The sequence below is a fragment of the Ochotona princeps genome, chromosome 29, assembly GCF_030435755.1.
Source record: "Ochotona princeps isolate mOchPri1 chromosome 29, mOchPri1.hap1, whole genome shotgun sequence".
NCBI lineage: Eukaryota > Metazoa > Chordata > Mammalia > Lagomorpha > Ochotonidae > Ochotona > Ochotona princeps.
This window is the reverse complement of record NC_080860.1, coordinates 16,435,567-16,456,410: the sequence shown is the minus strand read 5'-3', so window position 1 is coordinate 16,456,410 and position 20,844 is coordinate 16,435,567. Positions and strand designations below refer to the sequence as shown.

The window sequence follows — 20,844 nt, the reverse complement described above, 5'->3', positions numbered from 1 at the left end:
GACAGGAAGAGAACTGTTGAACTATCAAAACCAGTTGAGCAGGACCCTCGGAACATGCCTCACATCAGGGACCCTGAAATGGTTGGGAGGCTGGGTGTGGCTTCTGCCCTTATCTCTTCCCTCCCCCAGATACAGAAAGAAAAAAAAGAATGTCAAAACAGTGGTCTCACCCGCTTTCCTCTAACCCTTGACCCTTCACATCCTAATCAAATATTTATTTATTTAAAAATTAAGTGATTATGGGCACAGCACTATAGCCTAGTGGCTAAAGTCCTCACCTTGACCGGGTCAGGATTCCATATGGGCACTGGTTCTAATACCGGCAGCCCTGCTTCCCATCCAGCTCCTTGCTTGTGGCCTGGGAAAGCAGTCGAGGATGGCCCAAAGCCTTGGAACCCTGCACCTGCGTGGGAAACCCAGAAGTTGTTCCTGCTCCTGGTTTCAGATCAGTTCAGTTCCAGCCTTTGCAGCCATTTGGGGAGTGAACCCACCAATAGAAGATGTCTTTCCTTCTCTGTGTAGATCTCCCTTTTCCAATAAAAATAAATTAAAAAAAAGAAATAAATAGAGAAGGGAAGTGACAGAGAAATCTTCCATCTGCAAGTTCCCTCCCCAAATGACTTCAATAGCTATAGCTGAGCTGATCCAAACCCAGGAGCCAAGAGTATCTTCTTGGTCTCCCACATGGGTACAGGGGCCTAACCACTTGGGTTATCATCTTCTAAGGCTACCCAGGAATTGGATCGGAAATGGAGCAACTGGTTCTTTTTTTTTTTTTAAAGATTCATTTTATTTTTATTACAAAGTCAGATATACTGAGAGGAGGAGAGATAGAGAGGAAGTAGAGCTGCCGGGATTAGAACCAGCGGCCATATGGGATCAAGGCAAGGACCTTAGCCACTAGGCCACACTGCCGAGCCCCGGAGCAACTGGTTCTTTTTTTTTTTTTTTTTTAAAGATTTATTCATTTTATTACAGCCAGATATACACAGAGGAGAGACAGAGAGGAAGATCTTCCGTCCGATGATTCACTCCCCAAGTGAGCCGCAACGGGCCGATGCGCGCCGATCCGATGCCGGGAACCTGGAACCTCTTCCGGGTCTCCCACGCGGGTGCAGTGTCCCAATGCATTGGGCCGTCCTCAACTGCTTTCCCAGGCCACAAGCAGGGAGCTGGATGGGAAGTGGAGCTGCCGGGATTAGAACCGGCGCCCATATGGGATCCCGGGGCTTTCAAGGCGAGGACTCTAGCCGCTAGGCCACGCCGCCGGGCCCGCAACTGGTTCTTAAAATCAGCACCCAGAGCCTGAAATGGTAGCCTAATGGCTAAAGTCCTTGCTTTGCATGTGCCAGGATCCCATATTGGCACCAACTGGTATCCCAGATGATCCACTTCCTCCTAGCTCCCTGCTGTCTCTCCTTCTCTCTGTAAAACTGATTCCAATAAAAATAAATAAATCTAAAAAAACAGCACCCATATGGGATACCAGGGTCAGAGGTGGCTGCTTAACCTATTATCCTGCAAAGCTGACCTCTGGATTTAATTAGAAGGCTGAGGAGTCAGTTTGCATCCTGTCTACTCTAGTTTCAATCCAGCTTCCTGATAAAGTGCCTGGAAAAGCAGAAGATGGCCCAAGTAAGTGTAAGGGCCCCTGCCACTCACACAGGTGACCTGGATGGAATGCCAGGCTTCTGATTTCGGCCTAGTCCAGTCTGCTATTACAGCCATCTCTGCAGTGAACCAGTGGATGGAAGATCTCTGTCTCTTCCTCACTGTGTAACTGCCATTGAAAGAAGGAATTAAAAAAAAATAGGGAAGTAGTTTCCCCAGAACACCCAGTTATTTATTTTTTAAAATGTTTATTCATTTAAAAGGGGAGAAAAAAATAAATAGAGATGTATCCGTTGGTTCACTCCCAAAATGGCCACAATAGGCAGGGCTGGGTCAGGTCAGAGCCTGGGACTCTGTCTGGGTCACTCATCTGGGTGTCAAGGGACCCAACTATTTGAGCCTCTTCCCGTGTGTGTACTAGCAGGAAGCTGGATGGGAAGCAAAGCAGCCAGTACTCAAACCAGCCCTCCAAAATTATAGGATGCAGATGTTGCAGCCAGTGGCTCAACTTACTGCACCAGAACACCCACCCTGTCCCCCGTTGTTTATTTACAAGTATTTTTAATTTTTATTTGAGAGAGAAACCTCTCATCAGCTAATCCACTCCCCAAGTGCTGGGGAGGCAGGACTCAATCCAGGTCTCCCACGTGGGAGACATCCAAATACTTGACCTGGCACCTGCTATCTCCCAGAGTGTGCGTTAGCAGGATGTTACAACTGGAAGCATCTGCACTGGGGACTCAACCCTTGCATTTCAGGCTCACCGCAGACACCCAGTTACTGAGGGGCACTGTCATGTCGCCACTGTCTCCCAGGCTGTGTGTCCTTGATGAGACCGGGTTAACGCCCCTGCTGCAGCCACAAACTGGTGGGAAACACTCCAGACAAGAAATTTGCTAGAGCTTTGAAGCTACAGATGCCACCACTTCCAACTCCTTTTTTCTAGGCATCTACATGTGGCAGAGACTTAACACATATTGTTACACTAAGGTCTCAACAGCTTTAAGGAGGCTTCCCCCCCCCCCCCCAGTGTTTCCATTTGCCAGATGAAGAAGTAATTGTTTCAAGGTCACAATGCAAAACTGTGAGCGGTGGGTGGTCTGATGTAACCAAATTAGGAGCTGGGACCTAAGGATCTAGAGCCCAGTGACAGTTACACAGGCTCCCCAAAGAACAGCAAGGTGCTGAGATTTTTGTTTTGTTTTGTTTTTCAAGATTTATTTTATTTTATTTGAAAGGCAGAGAAAGAGATCTTCCATTTTCTGGTTCATTCTTCAAATAGCTTCAGTGTCCAGGACTAGACCGGGCTTGACACCAGGAACCCAGAACTTGATGTCTGAGTCTCCCCCATGGAGGCAGAGGCCCACGCAGTAGGTCATCTGCTGCTTTCCCAGGTGCATTAGAAGGGAGCTTGGTCAGAAATGGAGCATCCTCCTCTGGAACTGGTGCTCCTATATGGGATGCTGGAGTTGCAAATGGTGGTTTAACCCTTGGCAATTATAACCCCAGCTCCATCCAGTTGCTTATGAGGTGCCCCCTCGTCCCACCTTAATTAGTCCTAGGGTCTACATCTGTTCCCTTAAAGGCTTGCAAGGATGCTTGGGATATGACCGTAGGACAAGAATTTGGAAGTCCAAGAGCTGTGCTGTGGAGACTTTGCGGTGCTTAGGGCTTTACATCTCTCAGATGTGCCTGGCTCCTCTCTCCCTTTCCTAGGATAGCTGTCTCTCCCCAGCCGCCCAGCTGATGGCAGATCCTCTCTTCCCGTCTTAGAGGCTGGGAGTTAGAACCCACCACCCTGGAGCCACGGGAAGAACATCCTTCCACACTTGAGGGTTTAACACCAAAATAGTCTGTCCCCACTCCATGCCTGTTGCTGCCCTGTTTATGGAAAACCAGAAACCCATGGAATGTGAAGATTGCACAGCAAAGTCTTTAAGAATGTCTGAGCCACGTGGCATCAAGGAAACAGTTGGCGAAATCACTCCAGGCTAAAAGACCCCCTCCTGAGCTTGCCTTGGGACTTCTAGTGGCTTCTCCCAGGCGGTGCATCTCAGGTCTCACTGTCCTGTTCCTACAGTGTCACATGATAACAGGGTTATGACTTGTAACCAGGAAGGGCTAAGCTGAGGTACTATCACTATAGCTCTAAGAGTTGACAGGCTCTGGGGTTAGATAAGGGAAGGGCTCGTGCCGTGGCTTGGTAGGTAAGCCTCCACCTGCAGTCCTGGCATCCCATAGGGGCACTGGTTCAAGTCCCAGCTGCTCTACTTCCAATCCAGCTCCTAATGTGCCTGGAAAAGCAGCAAAAGATGGCCCAAGCTCCACCCAGCTCTGGCCATTTGTAGCCATCTAAGGAGTAAACCAAGGGGTGGAAGATCTCTGCTTCTCCTTCTCTTTGTAAAAATACATCTGAGGGCCCAGCATGGCAGCCTAGCGACTAAAGTTCTTGCCTTGCATGCACCGGGAACCAATATGGGAATAAAAGAAAAACAGGACATTGTAGGACTCAGTGCAGAAAACAGGGCCAGCATTATGATGCAGATTAAGTGACCACCTATGATTGGCACTATCCTCTCTCACTCTGATGGACATGGGATCGAGTCTCAGCTGGTAAGTCCCCAAGTCCTGTAACAGCTAGGTCTGGGCCAGGCTGAAGCCAGGAGCCAGGAACTCCATCTGCGTCTCCCACGTGAATTACAGGAACCTAAGGACCTGACCATGATCTGCAAGTTATAGTTAGCAAGAAATAGACAATCAGGCTATGTCTGTGACACACCTTAACCCTCGGCGTCACCACTCCAGACCTGGGCCTTATTCTTAATAAAAACTCCCCAGAAACAGCGAGGAAACACTGCTAACTTGGTCTGAGCCTTTATGTCACTGCTTGCACCTTTTCGGGCCTCCTTAGAGTGCTACCATGTTGAAGGAGTGAAGCAACCCCCCCCCCCCGCATTCTCTGGGTTCTCCTGATGAGAGGGGACTTGGGAAGCAGATATAGAATCTTCCGTGGAAGCACTGGGCAGCCACAGGTGACAGGCCTGTCCAGGGCCAACCCGGAAAAGCCGTAAGAGCCGGTCCAGGTGAGTTTCTCCTTGATTGGCAGCCAGGTGGAAAGGACTCGGGAGTGACGGCTGTCCCACCCCCTCAGTCTGGGCCTGTTGGCGCCAGCTTGGGGAGGTGGGCGGGGCCTGGAGGTTCGCGGCGCCTATTGGGTGTGGGGGGAGCTCCCCGCTGGGCCCAAAGCCCCGCCTTAGGGCTTGTGCTGGCCAATGAGCGCGGGGTGTGGGCGGGGTGTCGGCGGCGTCGGCGGCGGGCCCGGGAGGCTGAGGCGGCTGAGGTGGCTGAGGTGGCCGCTGGGGCTCGGGCGGCGGGCGCGGCCGGGATGGCGAAGAGCAGCGGAGAGAATGGGCCTCGCGCGCCCGAAGCCGCGGGAAGCCTATCTGGGACCCGAGAGAGCCTGGCCCAGGGGCCGGACGCCGCAGCTGCGGACGAACTCAGCTCTCTGGGCTCCGACTCGGAGGCCAACGGCTTCGCAGAGCGCCGCATCGACAAGTTCGGCTTCATCGTGGGCTCGCAGAGCGCCGAGGGCGCGTGAGTACCGCCAGGGCCCTGGGCCGGGGGGTCGCGATCGGGCGCGGGAGGTGCGCGGCGGGGCCTGGACGCCCACAGAGCCGCCCTCGGGGACCCTTGGGCCCGTCCCCCCTCCCAACCAGGGGCAGCCGCCCCCTTCTGGGCTTTTCCCTTGTTCTCCCCACTCACCCACCCAGAGCACCCCCGTTAGGCAGCCCAAAGTTCCAGACGGGCCCCTCGGTCTTCCTTTCCCCGCCCCATACAGACTGACCCGTCCCTCGCCAGGACAGAAGGACAGACACAAGCCCCAGACTTTCTGCTGCCACCTGGCCTTTCGAGTTGACTTTGCTCCCACCCCTGACAGGCTCACAGATGGCCACCCCTCTTCTAGATAGTCGCCATCCCTCTCCCCTCCCCCGCGGACAGCAGCCCCCCACTCCGAACTCCCTGACCCCACCCATCCCAGGACAAACTGACCCACCCAGGCTGACACGCAAGCCTCTGTGGCCTGACAACGGTCAGCTCCTAGGTAGGGGACAGACCACCACATCCCTGCAAGGCTTAGTCACGGTTTTGCTCCACTCTCCACCTGCCCCACCCCCTGCACCCCAAGTCCAAAGGCTCTTTCCCCGCTGTCACCGGCAACAAGTGGGCAGACACACGCTTCCCCTTCCCAGCACCTAATGGCCAGGTGTGCAGCTCCACACACACACCTCCTCCCAAACCCAGACCTGGGGCGTGGGAGGCGGGGAGACTGCTCCTGTAGCACACCCAGATGCCCCACCCCTAGAGCAAGCACACAGGTACCCAGCTAGTAGGTGGAGCACTGTGACAGCCCCGTCCCTCTAAGCTGGGTCAGGCAGGGCAGCCTCACTCTGCCCGTCCCCCACGCCCCAACCCCATGAACCCTGCCCTAACCTATGTAGAGAGTCAGGGGGTCTGCTTAAGAAACAGAAGACTCCAGACCCTCGTGTCCTGCCAGCTGTCTTGTCACATGAGACGGCAGCCGTGCCCAGCCCCTACAAACCTCACTCTGATGACCCTCCTGTTCCACACAGACCGCCCCTCACACATCCTTCGCCCCCACTGTGTCTAACCTGTGGGGGGGCTGCAGCCTCCCTCCTGACCATGGCAATGCCTTGACTGCCCAAGAACCCCACCCCACACATCAGCCCCAGTGAAGGTCACTTCCGGGATTTTCCCCAGCCCTAAAGCTTCTCATTCACCAGGCCGCAAAGAGATCTGGCCACTCCCCAAAGGGGAGTTTCCTTCTCCCCACTGGATTTGTCTCCTCCAGCCCCTCCCCAGTGGCTCGCAGCAGGCCCAGTGTAGCCCCATTCAGAGAGCACCTGATTCCTTCTGACTTGATGCTCTCTCACAGCTTCCCAGGGAGGAATCTGCTTGTGAAACCCGAAAGGGAACTTGGCAGGGGGATAGAGAGGTTGTGTTTGTTAATTGGGGAGCAGTCATGGAGGAACAGAGACCAAAGAGGAGAGTACAGTGTCTGAAGAGCCAAAGAACAAATTCTCATTCTGTTTTGTGGGGTCTTGGAAGAAAGAGCTGGGGGTTTGCTGGTGAATTCTAGGGCATGAGAATTTCTACCGTATGCTTATCAGTCAGTTGACCAGATCTCAGGGTGCAGAGCAGTGGGAAAAGGCCAGCTTTAGAAATCGTACTTGCTAGCTATGTGACCTTGAACAAGATCCTGAATCTCTGGGCCTGTTGACTCACGGGAAGGGACAACAGTAACACTTCAACTTCCAACATGACGATGGGGAAGGGGCCTAGCACATTGCCTGACATAAGTAGTGGCCCCCACCAAATGTTTTTCTTTTCTTTATTTTCTCCTCCTAAAATATCTGAGAAATGGAGGAGGAAAAAAATGAGGGCGTACCTCTGGTATTTGCGGGCAGAGCAAGAGGTCCCAGTGGGGGCACCTCCCTTTGGCTAAGGTTCCCAGCCAGGCAGCCAGGCATCTGTTTTCCCTGCTCCCCCTCTCCCCGAACCACAGACCCAGGGCTGTGGTTCTACAGACGCCCTCTGCATCTCTACATCGCTACTGTCACTAGGGCCGGGACTGAGGTGGGATTCCCAGCCCACCCCTTTCTCCTTGCCTCACCTAAAATCTCTAGTCTCTACCAACTTGGCTGCTCTCTGCTTAGTTTATATTATGGTTAAAAAAAAAGAGTAAATCCCAGCTCAAAGCCATAGAGGGGAAGTTATGGAAAGTTTCAGGGTGACTGCCCTGAACCCAGTCTCCTGATTGTGGACTAGGAATCCAAGTGCTGTCCCAGAAAAGTGAAACATTAGCACTGATGGCTATGGTGGAGATGGCCGGGACTCTGACTCCAGATTCAAGGTCCATCTCAGGCACCATGGGCCAAAGGTTGTCTCAAGACAGCCATTCTGGGGCCAGCATTGCAGTGCAGTGAGTTAGGCTGACACTTGCAACATTGGCCATCCTCTCTTGGAATGTCGGAATGCCAGTTGGAGTCCTGACTACCCTGCTTCTGATCTAGCTCCCTTCTGGGGACGTGGCAGAGGATGGTTCAGGTCCTTGGGCCCCTGCTACCCACTCGGGCCCACAAGCCACCCATCTAAATGGAGTCCTGGGCTCCTAGCTTCAGCCTGACCAAATCTTATTATCGACAGCCATTTTGGGGAGTGAACCAGTAGATGATGGGTCAGTCTGTCAGTCTATCTCCATCTATGTTGTTCTATCACTCAAATAAATAAATAAAGATAGTCAATCTTGATAGTTGTCAGGGGCTGAGAGAATGAGGAAGAAAGCAGGTGCAGTGGTTGTTGGGTACCTGCTATCAGTAAATCAGAAAGGCACACCCTGAGCTGGAAGGGATCTTAAGTGATTGTCCTTGGTCCTTGGTCCTTGTTTGTTAAACATCTGAGAAAGTTGAGGCTTAGAAAGGTAACTTGTAGGGCTGGTGTTGTGGCGCAGAAGGTTCAGCTGAGGCTTGTCATGATGGCAACCCACATCAGCCTGTTGATTCAAGTCTGTGCTCCGAGCAGTTCTTGCTTCCAATCAAGCTTACTGCTCATGTTCCTGGAAAGGCAGTGGATCATGGCCCAAGTACCACCCATGTAGGAGACCCAGATGAAATTCTTGGTTCTTGGATTCATCCTGGCCTAGCCATTTGGGGAGTGAACCAATGAATGGGAAAATCCCTCTCTGGCTCCTTCTCTCTCTGTCACTCTTTTGTTCACATGAATAACTCTTGAGAGAGAAAGAGGCCGACTTACTTAATATCCCCGCGATTCTGACTCTGTAAGTCAGGCAGCTTCCATTACCTTCACCAAACATAAATATGGCTCTTGGCCCCAGCAGGAAATCAGGTGTCAGACTGGTATAACAGAAAATTCCTAGCAGGCACCTGCATGCCCTCCTCTTCCCTTTGGAGTCTCTCCGTAGTGCAGCAGGCTACTAGGGCTGGCACAGGAGGGCAATGGCGTGTTGTCAAGACCGGTCCATTACACTAATAGGTTTCCACCCAGCTGACACACCTTTTCTGCTGAGACCTATGATGGAATAACTTACTCAGGTGCTAGGTATTTGTAGGATGATTTACTGGTTTAGACGTTCCAGCCCAGAAAACTAAACGGTACCTTAGAGTTGGCCGCCATCATACAGCTAGCCAGAGGCCCAAGAAAGGCGATCTATTTCTCCCTCCTTCCTTGGTCTGTTAGGAGTCAACCTGGGAACTGAACTCAGGAGACCCAAGTCCTAGCTATCCCCCAGCCTTCCCATTTGTGCAGCTCGATCTGTTTTTTGTGCCTGCTTCTGCACGCAATCTTTGGAGGGACTGACGTGAGCCCTCCCTACTGTTGAATAGGAGCTAGAGTTATGGAAGCAGTGAGGGGGCCGTGGCTGTGGGTGGCACAGATCAGACAGGGCGTGCTGGTAGCAGCTGTTGTGGCTTGGCTGGAGGTTGAGCTGGTCCATGGAGGCCCAGGAAGGACCAAGTGAGGGGAGAAATATTCTCAGCTAGGGGAAAGGCACGAGAGTGATGTTACTGTCACCATCACTTTGGGGTAGAAGGAACAGACTCATTGGGTGTTCCTTGGACAGCAGAGTTGGGCAGGAAGGTAAAGAAGGGAACTTGTTGGACACCGTGTCCCCTGGCCCCAAAGAGATGGCCTGAGAGAAGCCACTTTCCTTTTCCCATGTGACTGTTGGGCCTGCGGCTGCCCACTGGACCTCAGTCTGCAGGCCAGATGAGGTAAAGACTGTGCTCTCCAGGATGCTGTGGGTGTCTGCTTCCTAGCATGGGAGTCAAGGATCGGAACTGGGCCCAGGAACAAAACTGTAAACAGTCAGTGTTGTCCCCTCCTTCAGTTCCCCTGTTTCCTGGGCCTGCCTTCCACTCGTAGCCATTGCAGTAGCACTCTGATTTTAGAAATCATAATACTGGCCCGATTGGCATCCCTGTAGTTTGGTCTGTGCCAGTTTTGGCTGGGGTGGGGCCAGGGCCCTCCTGGCAAGCCAGAGCCTGCCTCCCTACATTCCTACTAGCCTTCCCTAGTTTGTCAAAGCTCAGAGCTTTCCATTTTGCTTGAGGTATTACAGTTCCCAGGAGAGCGTGGCGCAGGCGATGGAGGGGTCCCTGGGTGGTCCATCTGGAAGGCGTCAGCTGCACATGTGGGGCCCTGGTGTGTGACTCTAGACCACAAGCCCTCCCATTTTCTCTCCCTCTTCCCTTCACTCAGGCTCAAAAGAAAATCCGGTTTGGCGGCCCTGTGGGTGTTCTAGGGCTTCAGACAAGACTTGACTTGGTAAAGGAGTTGGGGAGGGCCAATGTACCAGCTGCTGCTCTGGGAAGGTGCCTGTGTGTCCGCCAGCTAGGAAACCCTAAGCTGTGGGAAAGAGATAAGGCGGTGGGCCCTGCTTGATGTTTTGTCCTCCCCGCATCTGTACCTGAAACAAGACCTCCACAGGGGTGGCAAGGCCTGACCCTGGTCCAGCCACTCAATCTGTTTACACGGAGGTGTTGCAAAGAAGGGGCTCTGTGCGCCCCTCTTCACTCGAGCTCTGGAGTTTGGCTTCAGTGTGACTTTGGGTGTGTCACTTCACCTCTTTGAGTCTCAGTTTCTCACATGCAAAACTGTTGTGCTAATACCCATGTGGCAGGGTTGTTGTGAGGGTTAAATCAACTGATGTTTGAAAAGCAAGTGTTTGGAGCAGAGTAGGTGCCCGGTGAACATTCTTCTCTCTCTTAAAGCCTGGAATAGATAGAGGTCCTGTCTTTCGCTTTGACTTCCCACCTCTAGCTGTGTCTTTGTCAGTGAGAGACCCAGACCCCATGGGCAAGAGTAAGTCCTCCCCTCTCTGGGACAGGTAGGATCCTCATTGGAGATAAGCACACTGAAAACTTGAAAGGGAAATGCAGCCTAGGGTTTACCAGCTGGTAAATGGCAAAACTGGGCACTGGCACCTTTTATGGGGATGCTAAATCTCGTGGCTATACCTTGCTAAGAGGGCAGCAGGCAGGGTGCCAGGTGCTCGCAATCACTGGGGTCCCCCTACCTGGAGTGGGAGTCAGCAGGAACCTACCTAGCTCCTCATCGCAGTGTGGTGAGCTCAACCAGCCTCAGTTAAGGGTCCTGGTCATCCGAGTAAGAGCCTAGAGGGGGCAGGTCCTTTGGTTGAGGAGGCCCTAGAAACATGGCCAGATACAGCCCTCCTATAGCCTAGCCTCCACACCATTTTGGTCTTGACCCCAAAATGCTGTCTAATAACCATCTGACTAATATCCAGTCTGTGCCTTTTGGAAGAAATGTTTCTTCACAGGCAAGGCAGGCATTACTCACATGTGCCTCATGGGGAATCTGAAGCTTGGAGAAACTTAGAGTTAACAGTAGAGCCAAGCCGAGGGGGATCCCAGGTCTTTTGACACTCCCTCCTCCTTTCTCACTCTCAAGCCCATAGAGCCTCCGGTACATTGCCCAGGGGAGCAGAGAGCTGCCATCAGCTACCCATGGTCAGTACCCTAGCTGATCACTTTCGTTATCCTATAGACAGCACATTTGAGTGGAAGGAAGCCTCTAGCTGATTAGTACCTGCCCCCACCCCCAAAAAATTCACTGCTATGCTGGATACAAGGAGAAAATTGCCCACATGACTGGGAAACCAACATTCCTGATGCTTAACCCTCTTGGAAGCTCCCTCTTTCCAGGATTTTGGGGCATCTGGCAATTTGACATTGTCTGTCTCATCTTCCCTTCCTTGTATTTCCTACCCCCACTCCATCCCATGCCCTATCTAGCTTAGCTCTGTGCCCTGTTACAGGCAGGCAGATAGCAGTGTGAGCATCCTGGGAGAGCATGCCAAAGCTGCTCTTCATAGCAGGGAGCTTATTTACCAAACTTATACTGAGCTCCTGCTCGGCCAGAACCTGTGACTGGGACAGGCAATACAGATCTGCACAAGATGTCTCCATCTTGTCACCCTCACAGGATTCATAGACAGGCTGGAAAACAGAACCACGAGCACATCTTTACAGTGTCGGGTGATAAAGGCCCTAGCTGAGATGTAAAGCTGGTCTGGGACACTATGGGAAGAAGCAGGCAGCTGTGCCTGCAGGCGTTGGTGTAGATTCAGGCATCAGAAGGCACAGCAAGGAACATTCCAGTGGATGGGAAGATAGCCCCCTGTGCAAAGTGCCCTGCTAGAATTCTAGCTGTTTGAGAACGCCATGTGCCATGGTCAGAAATGACCAGAATAATGAGTGGGAGAAAGACATTAAGCAAGGATGGGCAAGGAAAAGAGGTTAGGCAAGTGAATCTAACCTTGACTGTCAGACTGAGCCCACCTATGTTTCAGAATGCAGCCTGGGTCTGGAATGCAAGATGGCAGAGAAAGGAGACAGAACTCCAGGTGGTGAGACCAGGATAGTCTGAAAGAGCTACATGGAGCCCTCGACACAGACCTGGAGCTGGGAGGAGAAAGAGGCTGGCAGATCATGAAGGCTTGACTCATGACTGGCTGTGTGGCCCAGCGTTGCCATAGAACCTCTTCTGGAGCCTTCTGGCTATAGGAAGGCAAGGCCAGCTGTGGCCCTCCGTGGCAGTGGGCAGTAGGCTGTGCTGACTCGGCTTTGTCACAGCCCTGGGCTCCCCAAGGTGTCCAGGATGGCTGGCACAGTCCCCTGAGCCACATCAACGGGTTCTTTGTCTCCCTCTAGCAGGAGAGGGAGTGGAGTGAGTGGTTCTGAGCTTTGTGGTCTCTGCCTGGTAAACATATTGGGTGGCAAGGAAGACAGAGGGAAGCCAGGCCCCTCCTCGAAGAGAGAGGCCCGAGGCCTGAAGGCAGGAAAAATGAGCAGCTCCAAGGGTAGGCTTGCATCTTTGGGCACACCACGAGCTCTTTGCTTAAAGATTTATCTTTCTTTTTCCTTTCCTTTCCTTTTTTTTTTTTTTTTCTGAAAGACAGAGTTACAAAGAGAGGGGAGGCACAGAGAAAGATCTTCCATCTGCTGGTTCAGTCCCCAGGTGTCTGCAACTTCAGGAGCTGTGCCAGTCTGAAACCAGGAGCCAGGAGCTTCTCCCGGATTGCCCATATGGATGCAGGGTCTCAAGAACTGGGGCCATCTCCCACTGCCTTCCCAGGGACACTAGTAGGGAGGGGAGCTGGATCAGAAATGGAGCAGCTGCGACCTGAACCAGTGCCCATATGGGATACCAACACCATAGGCTGAGGCAGCAGTCTTCATAGCCCAAACATTTTTTTTTTAGATTTATTTATTTTTATTGGAAATTCAAATATACAGAGAGGAGGAGAGACAGAGAGAAAGATCTTCCATCCAGTGGTTCACTCTCCAAGCGGCTACAACAGCTGGAGCTGAACCAATCTGAAGCCAGGGGTCAGGAGCTTCTTCCGGGTCTCCCATGTGGGTGCAGGGTCCCAAGGCTCTGGGCCATCCTCGGCTGCTTTCCCAGGCCACAAGCAGGGAACTGGATGGGAAGCGGGGCCACTGGCATTAGAACTGGCACCCCTTTGGGATCCTGGTGCATGTAAGGGAAAGACTTTAGCCGCTAGGCTACTACACCGGTCCACATAGCTCAAACTCTTAAAGAAAGGTAAATGGTCTGGCTTGAACTCACCCAGCGTTTCTGTTCTGTTCTTGGATCTGGTGCCTGAGCTGGGACAGGTGGGAACAAGTCCAGCACCTAAGAGAAGGCAAACACCTTAGCCCTTAGGAGCTCTTAGAGATAAGAGATTCTGGTGGCAAATAGGGATTGAGGCGTGTGTGTGTGGGAAGGGGCTGGGGCAGGCACAGGAATCAGCGTGTCCATCAGCTGCCCCACTCCCGCTCATGCTCTGTGACTTAGGCACGCCCCCTTCCCTGGTCACAGGGCTCATGTTCCTTGTTTTTCATGCAGCGCTTGCTGTGTTTGCTGCCTGTGCTAGGCTCAGTAGAGAACCGGCCCTGCCCTCTGAGGCCTTCCAGCTGAGCAGGGAAGCAGGACATGCAACAATTTAGCTACAGGTGTGGCTGTGTGAGGAGGCTTGTGAGGCTCAAAGGAGATAACTGGCTTAGCAGTGTTGTATAAATAAAGATTGCTGAGTCAGGATCAGGACACTCAAGCTCCAGGTCTTCCTGAGCCACTAACTACCCATGTGACCTTGAGAAAAGGGCCTTAGTCTTTCTCCCACGAAAGGTAAGTCAGTCTTAATGGGACAATGCTAATGCGACCATCTACTTCTAGTATTCTGAGATTCACCTTTAGGATGTTCTTTACATGGTACCTGCTACATGAATGCAAGGGGTCATCACAGCACATCCACCCACCCCCATTGCCCCCTCACGACACGTTCACAGCATGCTCTGTGCAGGACCTGTGACCCCCATGGCTTAGGGCTGTAATCAGAGGATGCTATGGTTTGGCTAGGTCTTCAGTCTGCAGTATGCTTTTGTTCTCTTTACAGTAGCCCTTACAGAAGCAATGGGAAATTGCCAGGGTGAACATTCTTTTTGCCCTACTAGTCAAGGAAGCCGAGGCTGAGCATATGATGTAGCTAGATCTGGACCCCTCCTTCCCAGGTTTCCATGTGACTTCAACTGGGGCCGCTTTGTGTCTCCTGCTTTCCTTCCCTGTCCCACCCTAAAGATTTCAGCTCGACCTCAAACATCTGCATTTCTCCTCTTGGGCTTCTCAGTATGTTTTTGCCACCGAGTTGTTATGTTATGGCCCAATTCCTGTCCCAAGTCTGCACAAGTCTGTATGTGAGGGGACAGGAATAGTTGGGTTGTGAGGGAGCACAAATGTGGAAAACTCATCTTCTTCCTCGGTTACTCCCTGGAGGCCATGTGTTCAGAGGGACCCTCCTGGCCAGCCCCCCTGTTGGAAGATGCTTCTTCTTTGCCTTCCCTCCCCATCTTGGCTTCACCAAAATATAAAGCTAAACTTGGACCCAGGGAGTGCAGGTAGGTTGAAGAGACCAGCAAGACTCGGCTTTGATTCCTGCCTCTGGCACCTTCCAGGCCTGTGGCCTCCCTGCTTCTGGGACTGGCCCAGTGATATCATAGAGGGTGTTAAGAGGATCAAGGGAGACGATGTTGGTAAAGCACCCAGCACAGTGTCTTCCACAATTAGGTCCCTGTGGTGCATGGTGGAATTGACAAGCCACACGTGAGTTACCCTCTGAGACTGTACTTCAGGTCTTTGGTGTAATGGTGAGGGAGCAAGGCAGTGTGGGTAGGAAGGTCAGGCTTCCCTCATGTGCTCTGCCTACTCACTGCATGGCCTTCGGGGTGAGGCAGGAGCCAGTCCCACTCAGCTCAGCTCATGGGCAAGCCTGCCAGGGCAGCGCGGGAATCCCCCTTCAGTTCCTCAGTGAGTCATTTGAAGCAGAGTGCTCAGGCAACCCCCTGTCTCTGAGGGCCTGATCTCTCCTCAGCCTGTGAAGAGAAAGCAGAAGTAAGAGCTGAGGTGGGGCTCTTGTAAGCTTCAAGAGCTCAGGCGAGCTACCCGAGATGCCCAGGGCCTCTGTCTTTTGGGGAGGGAGTCTGAGTGTGCCCATGAAATGCCACCACCCTGCTTCTGTGAACCTTCTAGACTCCACCAGTCTGCCTGTGAGTGGCCTCCCCACTCTGTCCTCCCAGCACAGTCATGGTAAGGCCGTTTGCACAGGGAGCCCTGCTAGTGGACAGACTTTCACCTACCCTGTCTCGTCTAATCCCATGAGATATAGTTATCATCATGACATCTACTTCACAGAGGCGTAAACCAAGTCACAGAGCTGAGTGATTTTCCAGGGGTCACCTGACTCATGGCTCTGGGTTCTCAGAGCTCTAAGTTCCCTGGAACGTAACTGTACATCCTGCCAGGCAGATAGCACCCAGTGGGAGAAGCACAGGGCCTGGATTCACTCCCAGGGCTGTCTCTTGGACGGTTCCTGGCCAACACCCAAGTCTTTCTTATCTGCAAAGGGGGATAATTGGAGGACTTAGCTCAGGAGCGTGCTGCCAGAAGTAAATGAAATAATTAAGTGCCAAGCCTAGCATCTGGTGCCCTGCAAGTGCCTGCCTGGTAAGTGCTGTTCCAAACATTCAGTGAAGTTAATTGAGTATTAGAATTGTAACATAGAAAACCATCATCAGAAAGATCCCTGCTTAACTCTGTGCTGGTCTTCAAGGAAGATCTAGACTTGGCATCCAGCCAGAACGAAGCCTCTTCTCCAGCCCTGGCTGTACTGTATCCCCACCTGGTCTTAAGGCAAAGGATGCTGGGTTATCAGCTCATGGTTGAGGGCACGTGGACTCGGAGTGCCAACATGCAGCTAGGGGAGGGTCAGCTGGGGCCCCAGCTCTGCTCTCAGCCCAGGGCACATGGCAGACAGCGAGACCAGTGGAACGGCTGCCCCTTCTGGAATGCCACCTTAGCAGAACTGACAGATGGGTGGCACCCGCTCCGCTGGACTGCTCACATTCCCCAGGCAAAGCCATGCTCTCTCCTGGTTGCTCACACTTGCACACATTACTCTTTCCGCGTGGGTGTCCTTTCCTCTTTCTCTCAGTGCGGCCACTTCCTGTATGCTCTTCACAAGCCCTAGCTCCGAAGTCAGCTAGCTGGCCTTTGAGGCTTTCCCTTCCCAGGCCTGCTGTCACCCTGGGGACCATCTTGCAGTCTCCAGCACCTGTGCGTGATCTGTCTCCTCTGCCAGAGTCACCTCCTTTTTCCCAAAGGCAGGCACTGTGTCATTCATCTCTGTAGACTTGGAGCCTGGAACACGAGCTCTAGAGAATGTGCGTGGAATGTAATGAGGGGCCGGCGGCAGTGGCTGCATCTATTAGGAGAGTCATCACAGACGTGAGAGAGAGTTCTGAGCGAGACTGCTGAAGACGAGAGGGGTCAAGGTAGCGGTGGGAGGAGTAAACCTGAGGGAGGGTGGCCTGGGGGAGGGCACCGAGAGAGGGCTAGGGGATTAAGTGGGCATGTGACCAGCAGCAGGAGGACCTGAGGTTACTATTGGACAGAGAGGATGGTAGGGAGTCTGGGCAGAGGAGGCACCTTAGTTAAACGATAAGACTTACTTGGTAAGACCTATCAATGCAATCTTAGATAAGGATGGGGGGGATGCCATGTGAGTCACCATGGCTCTGGGTGCCCACAGTGAGGTTGAAATCCAAGGACCCACCCCCAGGCAGGCAACTTCTGCCTGGTGAGGGTTTGGGTTTGGGGAGAGTGATCTGTTGACATGGATCGAGAGCTTTCTGTGGTCGAGGTGGCCGACATGGGGGTTTCTGCTGTGCTCTGCACCCTACCTGGTTCAGCAGGGCAGGAGAAGGAGGATTCCTTGTTTTCCAGGGAGCTGGTGAGGCTGGAGCTGGGAGCCATTTCTTGCATCTCACATGGAGCAGGGTGGAGCTGAGAGCAGAGTGGAGAGCTGGGCAGAAGCCCAGGGCACCAAGGCCAGTGCAGGGTGGAGAGAACCTGTTTACCATTGTGCACTGACCCGGGGCTAGAGGGAGTGGAGCCAGGGAATTCCTCATGGGAAAAAAGAGACTGGCCCAGCACTGGCCTGAGCTGCAGCAAGAGGGAGTGAAGCAAGCCACGCTCTCTCTCCCCTAGACAGGGGCTGCTACAGACCATTGTCCTTTCCCACACTGACTCATAGCATGACCCTGGGCAGGCCACTTACCCTCCATTGCTCACAGGCAACCCCAGCTGTAGAGTGAACCCACTGGGTGATCTCGCTGGCCTCCCAGCCCTGACAGGCAATTGCACCCCACTACCCTGCCCTCTCTCACATTCCAGTTTCCCGTGAGCACTTCTTAGGGAACTGGCCCAAAAGCTATTTATACTTTCAGTCATTACCACCTCTTAGAGTAATGAATTCTGGAGGCTGTTACCCACTGTGCAAAGTAGGCCAGTCTTGTGTGTTTAGCTGCACCTCTCTTTGGTGCTCTGGGTGGGAATGGGAAGCCATCCCACCCTTGTTGTCCCTGAATCTGTGATTGGCCGCCCTGTCTCTTGCAACACCCACATTCCACTTTTCCACACTTTGGTGGAACCTCCCCTGACTCTCTGCTCTCTGTTCTAAAGACCTACTTTCATGCGCACCCTTCTCAGCACAGGAGGTGGTGAAGGAGAGGGGAGGGGAGGTGACAGGTTGAGACCCTTGGTACGCTTTGGGTAGTTTAGTGTTCAAGCGGAAGCCTCCCCTTCGAACTGTGAAACCTTGGGCAGATTACTCAGCTGTGCAGATTCTTAATGTTCTGCATGTCCATGAAGGTAATAATCAAAGCTACTTCCTTGGAGAACTGTGTGCGCGTGTTATACTTGGCAGAGCTGATCTATAGCTATTGCTTGGAACATATTGTCTCTGGTTGCCCCACATCATCTTAACCGCTGCTTTCTGAGGAGGCGGCATGGCTCCTGTGTTACAGAAAAGGAACCGGAAGCCCCAAGGGTGGAGTGGCCCTGCCCTGTCTCACACAGCTGTAATGTGGTCGGGCTGGATTCAGAAGCCAGTGGTGACAGTTGGTGTGTCACTGAGTAAATGACATAATCCTTTGGTACTCCAGTTGCCTCACAGGTAAGATAAGGCTAATTCTGCCCTGTCCGCCTCAGAAGCTGTGTGTGAGGACCAGTCAAATGACAAAGGGATGTGAAAGTGCTAGGTGAACAGTAATGCCAGTCACCCAGTTAAGCTGCAGTTTGCTGACAGCCTACCAGGCTGGGGCCCTGTGCGCACTTACTTGTGTTTGCAGTTTTAAAAACTGTGGGACCTGTACATTTAAAGATGAAGAAACAGGGCCTGGCGGCATGGCCTAGTGGCCAAAGTCCTTGCCTTCAAATTTCAGGGATCCCATATGGGCACCGGTTCTAATCCCAGCAGCTCCACTTCCCATCCAGCTCCCTGCTTATGGCCTGGGAAAGCAGTCGAGGATGGCCCAAGGCATTGGGACCCTGCACCCACGTGGGAGACCTGGAGGAAGTTCCTGGCTTCTGGCTTCAGATTAGCGCAGCATCGGCCGTTATAGTCATCGGATGGAAGATCTTTCTGTCGCTCTTCCTCTCTGTATATCTGACTTTGCGATAAAAATAAAATAAATCTTAAAAAAAAAAGATGAACAAACAAACAAGCAAAAAATATAAAGATGAAGAAGTTCAGGCTTAGGAAATCAAGTGGTTTTCCCTATTCTTCCAGCTAGTAAATGGAGGAGCTAGAGCGGACTCCGGCTTGATTGACTGCAAGATCCTGACTTTTTACATCCCCACCCCTATTCTAGTTTCCCTGAGGGGTGAGAGGAGGAGAATTCCAGCCCGTGGCCCCAGTGCTGTCTGTCTGGGTTGTTTCTCTTCATTTGGGCTGCTTTAGGGAGTGAGGCTTAGAGGAGGAGGCAGACAAATTCCTGGAGACCAAGGTTTATTTTCCGCCATAGGCTGAAGGGTTTGTGGGCATGGACGCTGTGCCTGCTGAGTTTGCCAACTGAAGTCTGCTAGAAGGACTGGAGGGAGAGCCCCCCCGCCAAATCCCCTGCCCCCAGCCTTTAGTCTCAGTAGCCTTTGGAATCACCTTGTCCCTCTGAGCTCTTGGGAGCTTCCAGGCTCTGTATTTCAGGAGAAGGTCAGGGAAGCACGAGCCCATGGAGGGTAGTGTCAGGGGAGTGTCACTGCTGCCTTGGGCCAGGGCATGGCCTGGCAGCCCTACACAGGCTTTGTGTCCTCTTGTGTCCCTCAGGAGAGGGGGCAGCCGGCACATGGTTGATCTCCCAGCCCTGCCATCTCCACCCGAGTTTCTGCCATGCCCATCCAGCACATTGGTCTGACTCTCTTGCTAGGAATGGACAGACCCCATGACAGGGGCAGTGAGAACTTTGGAGGAGGGGCCCTGGGGATAGGGTTTAGCCACTCAGCATCTAGATAAGGGTCTGATTTCCCCAGAGCCTCCCCCTGGGAAGTCAGAGGCTGTACACGAGTCATTGTGGTAGGTGGAAGCCCCGGCGCAGCCACTTCTTTTTTAGCATTGTGGCTTTCGCCAGATCATACAAGCTATCTGGTCAGCTCGGGTCTTAAGTCTCAAAAGCCAAATGATAATAGTACTTAATCTGGGGCCAGCTTGGTGGCATAGCTTCTAAAGCTGTCACCTGTGACCCCAGATTCTTGTCTTGGCTGCTGCACTTCCGATCTAGCTCCCTGCCTATGGCCCCGGGAAAAGCAACCGAAGATGGCCCAAGTGCTTGGGTTACTGCCACCTATGTCAGAGACCCAGATGAAGCTCTAGGCTCCTGGCTTCAGCTCTGGCTGTCGTAGCCATGAGGAAAGTGAACCAGCAAATAGAATATCTCTCTTCCTCCCTTTCCCCATCCCAATTCTGACTTTCAAAATAAATAAGCAATCTTTTAAATTATAAATAGTAATTAATTTGTGAAGGCTCTGTGAGACTGTTAGGAGAACACGTAGAATTGCTGCAGACAGAAACAGCCCTGGATGCAGTGCAAATGAAAGTAATGATGTCATACAGAAACCAGGCAGGCACCTGTTAGGTACCTGTAAGGCATGTGATGAGAATGATGGATGCTGAAGATCTGGATCAGTCTGAGAGGGCCAGTGCTGAGCCAGTTGTAATCAAGTGTTCATTTCAGACTTCATGTCTTGACCTGTTCATGAGTTGGTACCGAGACAAGTTTTAGGAGATTGTGGCCAGCATCAAAAAGAAAAGAAATTAGGGTGCTTTTACAGTGAGTGCATCAGCACGTGTGAGGAGAACTTGCTTCATGAAACATGTGTTCCGTTGTGTACGTGCATAAACTCAATAGAAAATGTATTTCTTCCTTAGGGTCTCAGTTTGAAACGTGTGAGAAGTGGTATTCTAAGCCAAGACGTGTCTTTAGTTGGAAAACAAGTCTTGAGAGAAAGGCAGGCAGGTGTGCGGACAATGTTTTGGCCTGGGAGGCAGATTATAGTGCAAGGGTCAAGAGCGTGGGCAGTGGAATCAGGCAGGCCTGGATTTGAGACCTAGTTCTACCTTTATTGCTACCTGATCTTTGGCTAGGTGCTTAACCTTACTGAGTCTTGGATTGTACTGCAAGGAAAGAATGGGGGCCGGCACAATGGCTCAACTGGTTAATCCTCCACCCATATGGGTGCTGGTTCATATCCCAGCTACTCTACTTCCCATCCAGATCTCTGCCTGTG

At 52.4% G+C, this 20,844-nt stretch overlaps 1 protein-coding gene across 1 annotated transcript in view; it reads left to right on the top strand.

Annotated features, from left to right (window-relative positions):
* Nucleotides 1–4,895: 4,895 nt before the first annotated feature.
* TBC1D10A (TBC1 domain family member 10A) overlaps nt 4,896–20,844 on the top strand; it is a 31,447-nt gene continuing 15,498 nt past the window's right edge. The window contains exon 1 of the mRNA XM_004591979.2: nt 4,896–5,205. Within this exon, the coding sequence (XP_004592036.2) occupies nt 4,997–5,205 (209 nt within the window). The 5' untranslated portion in view covers nt 4,896–4,996. The remainder of the gene's footprint in view (nt 5,206–20,844) is intronic.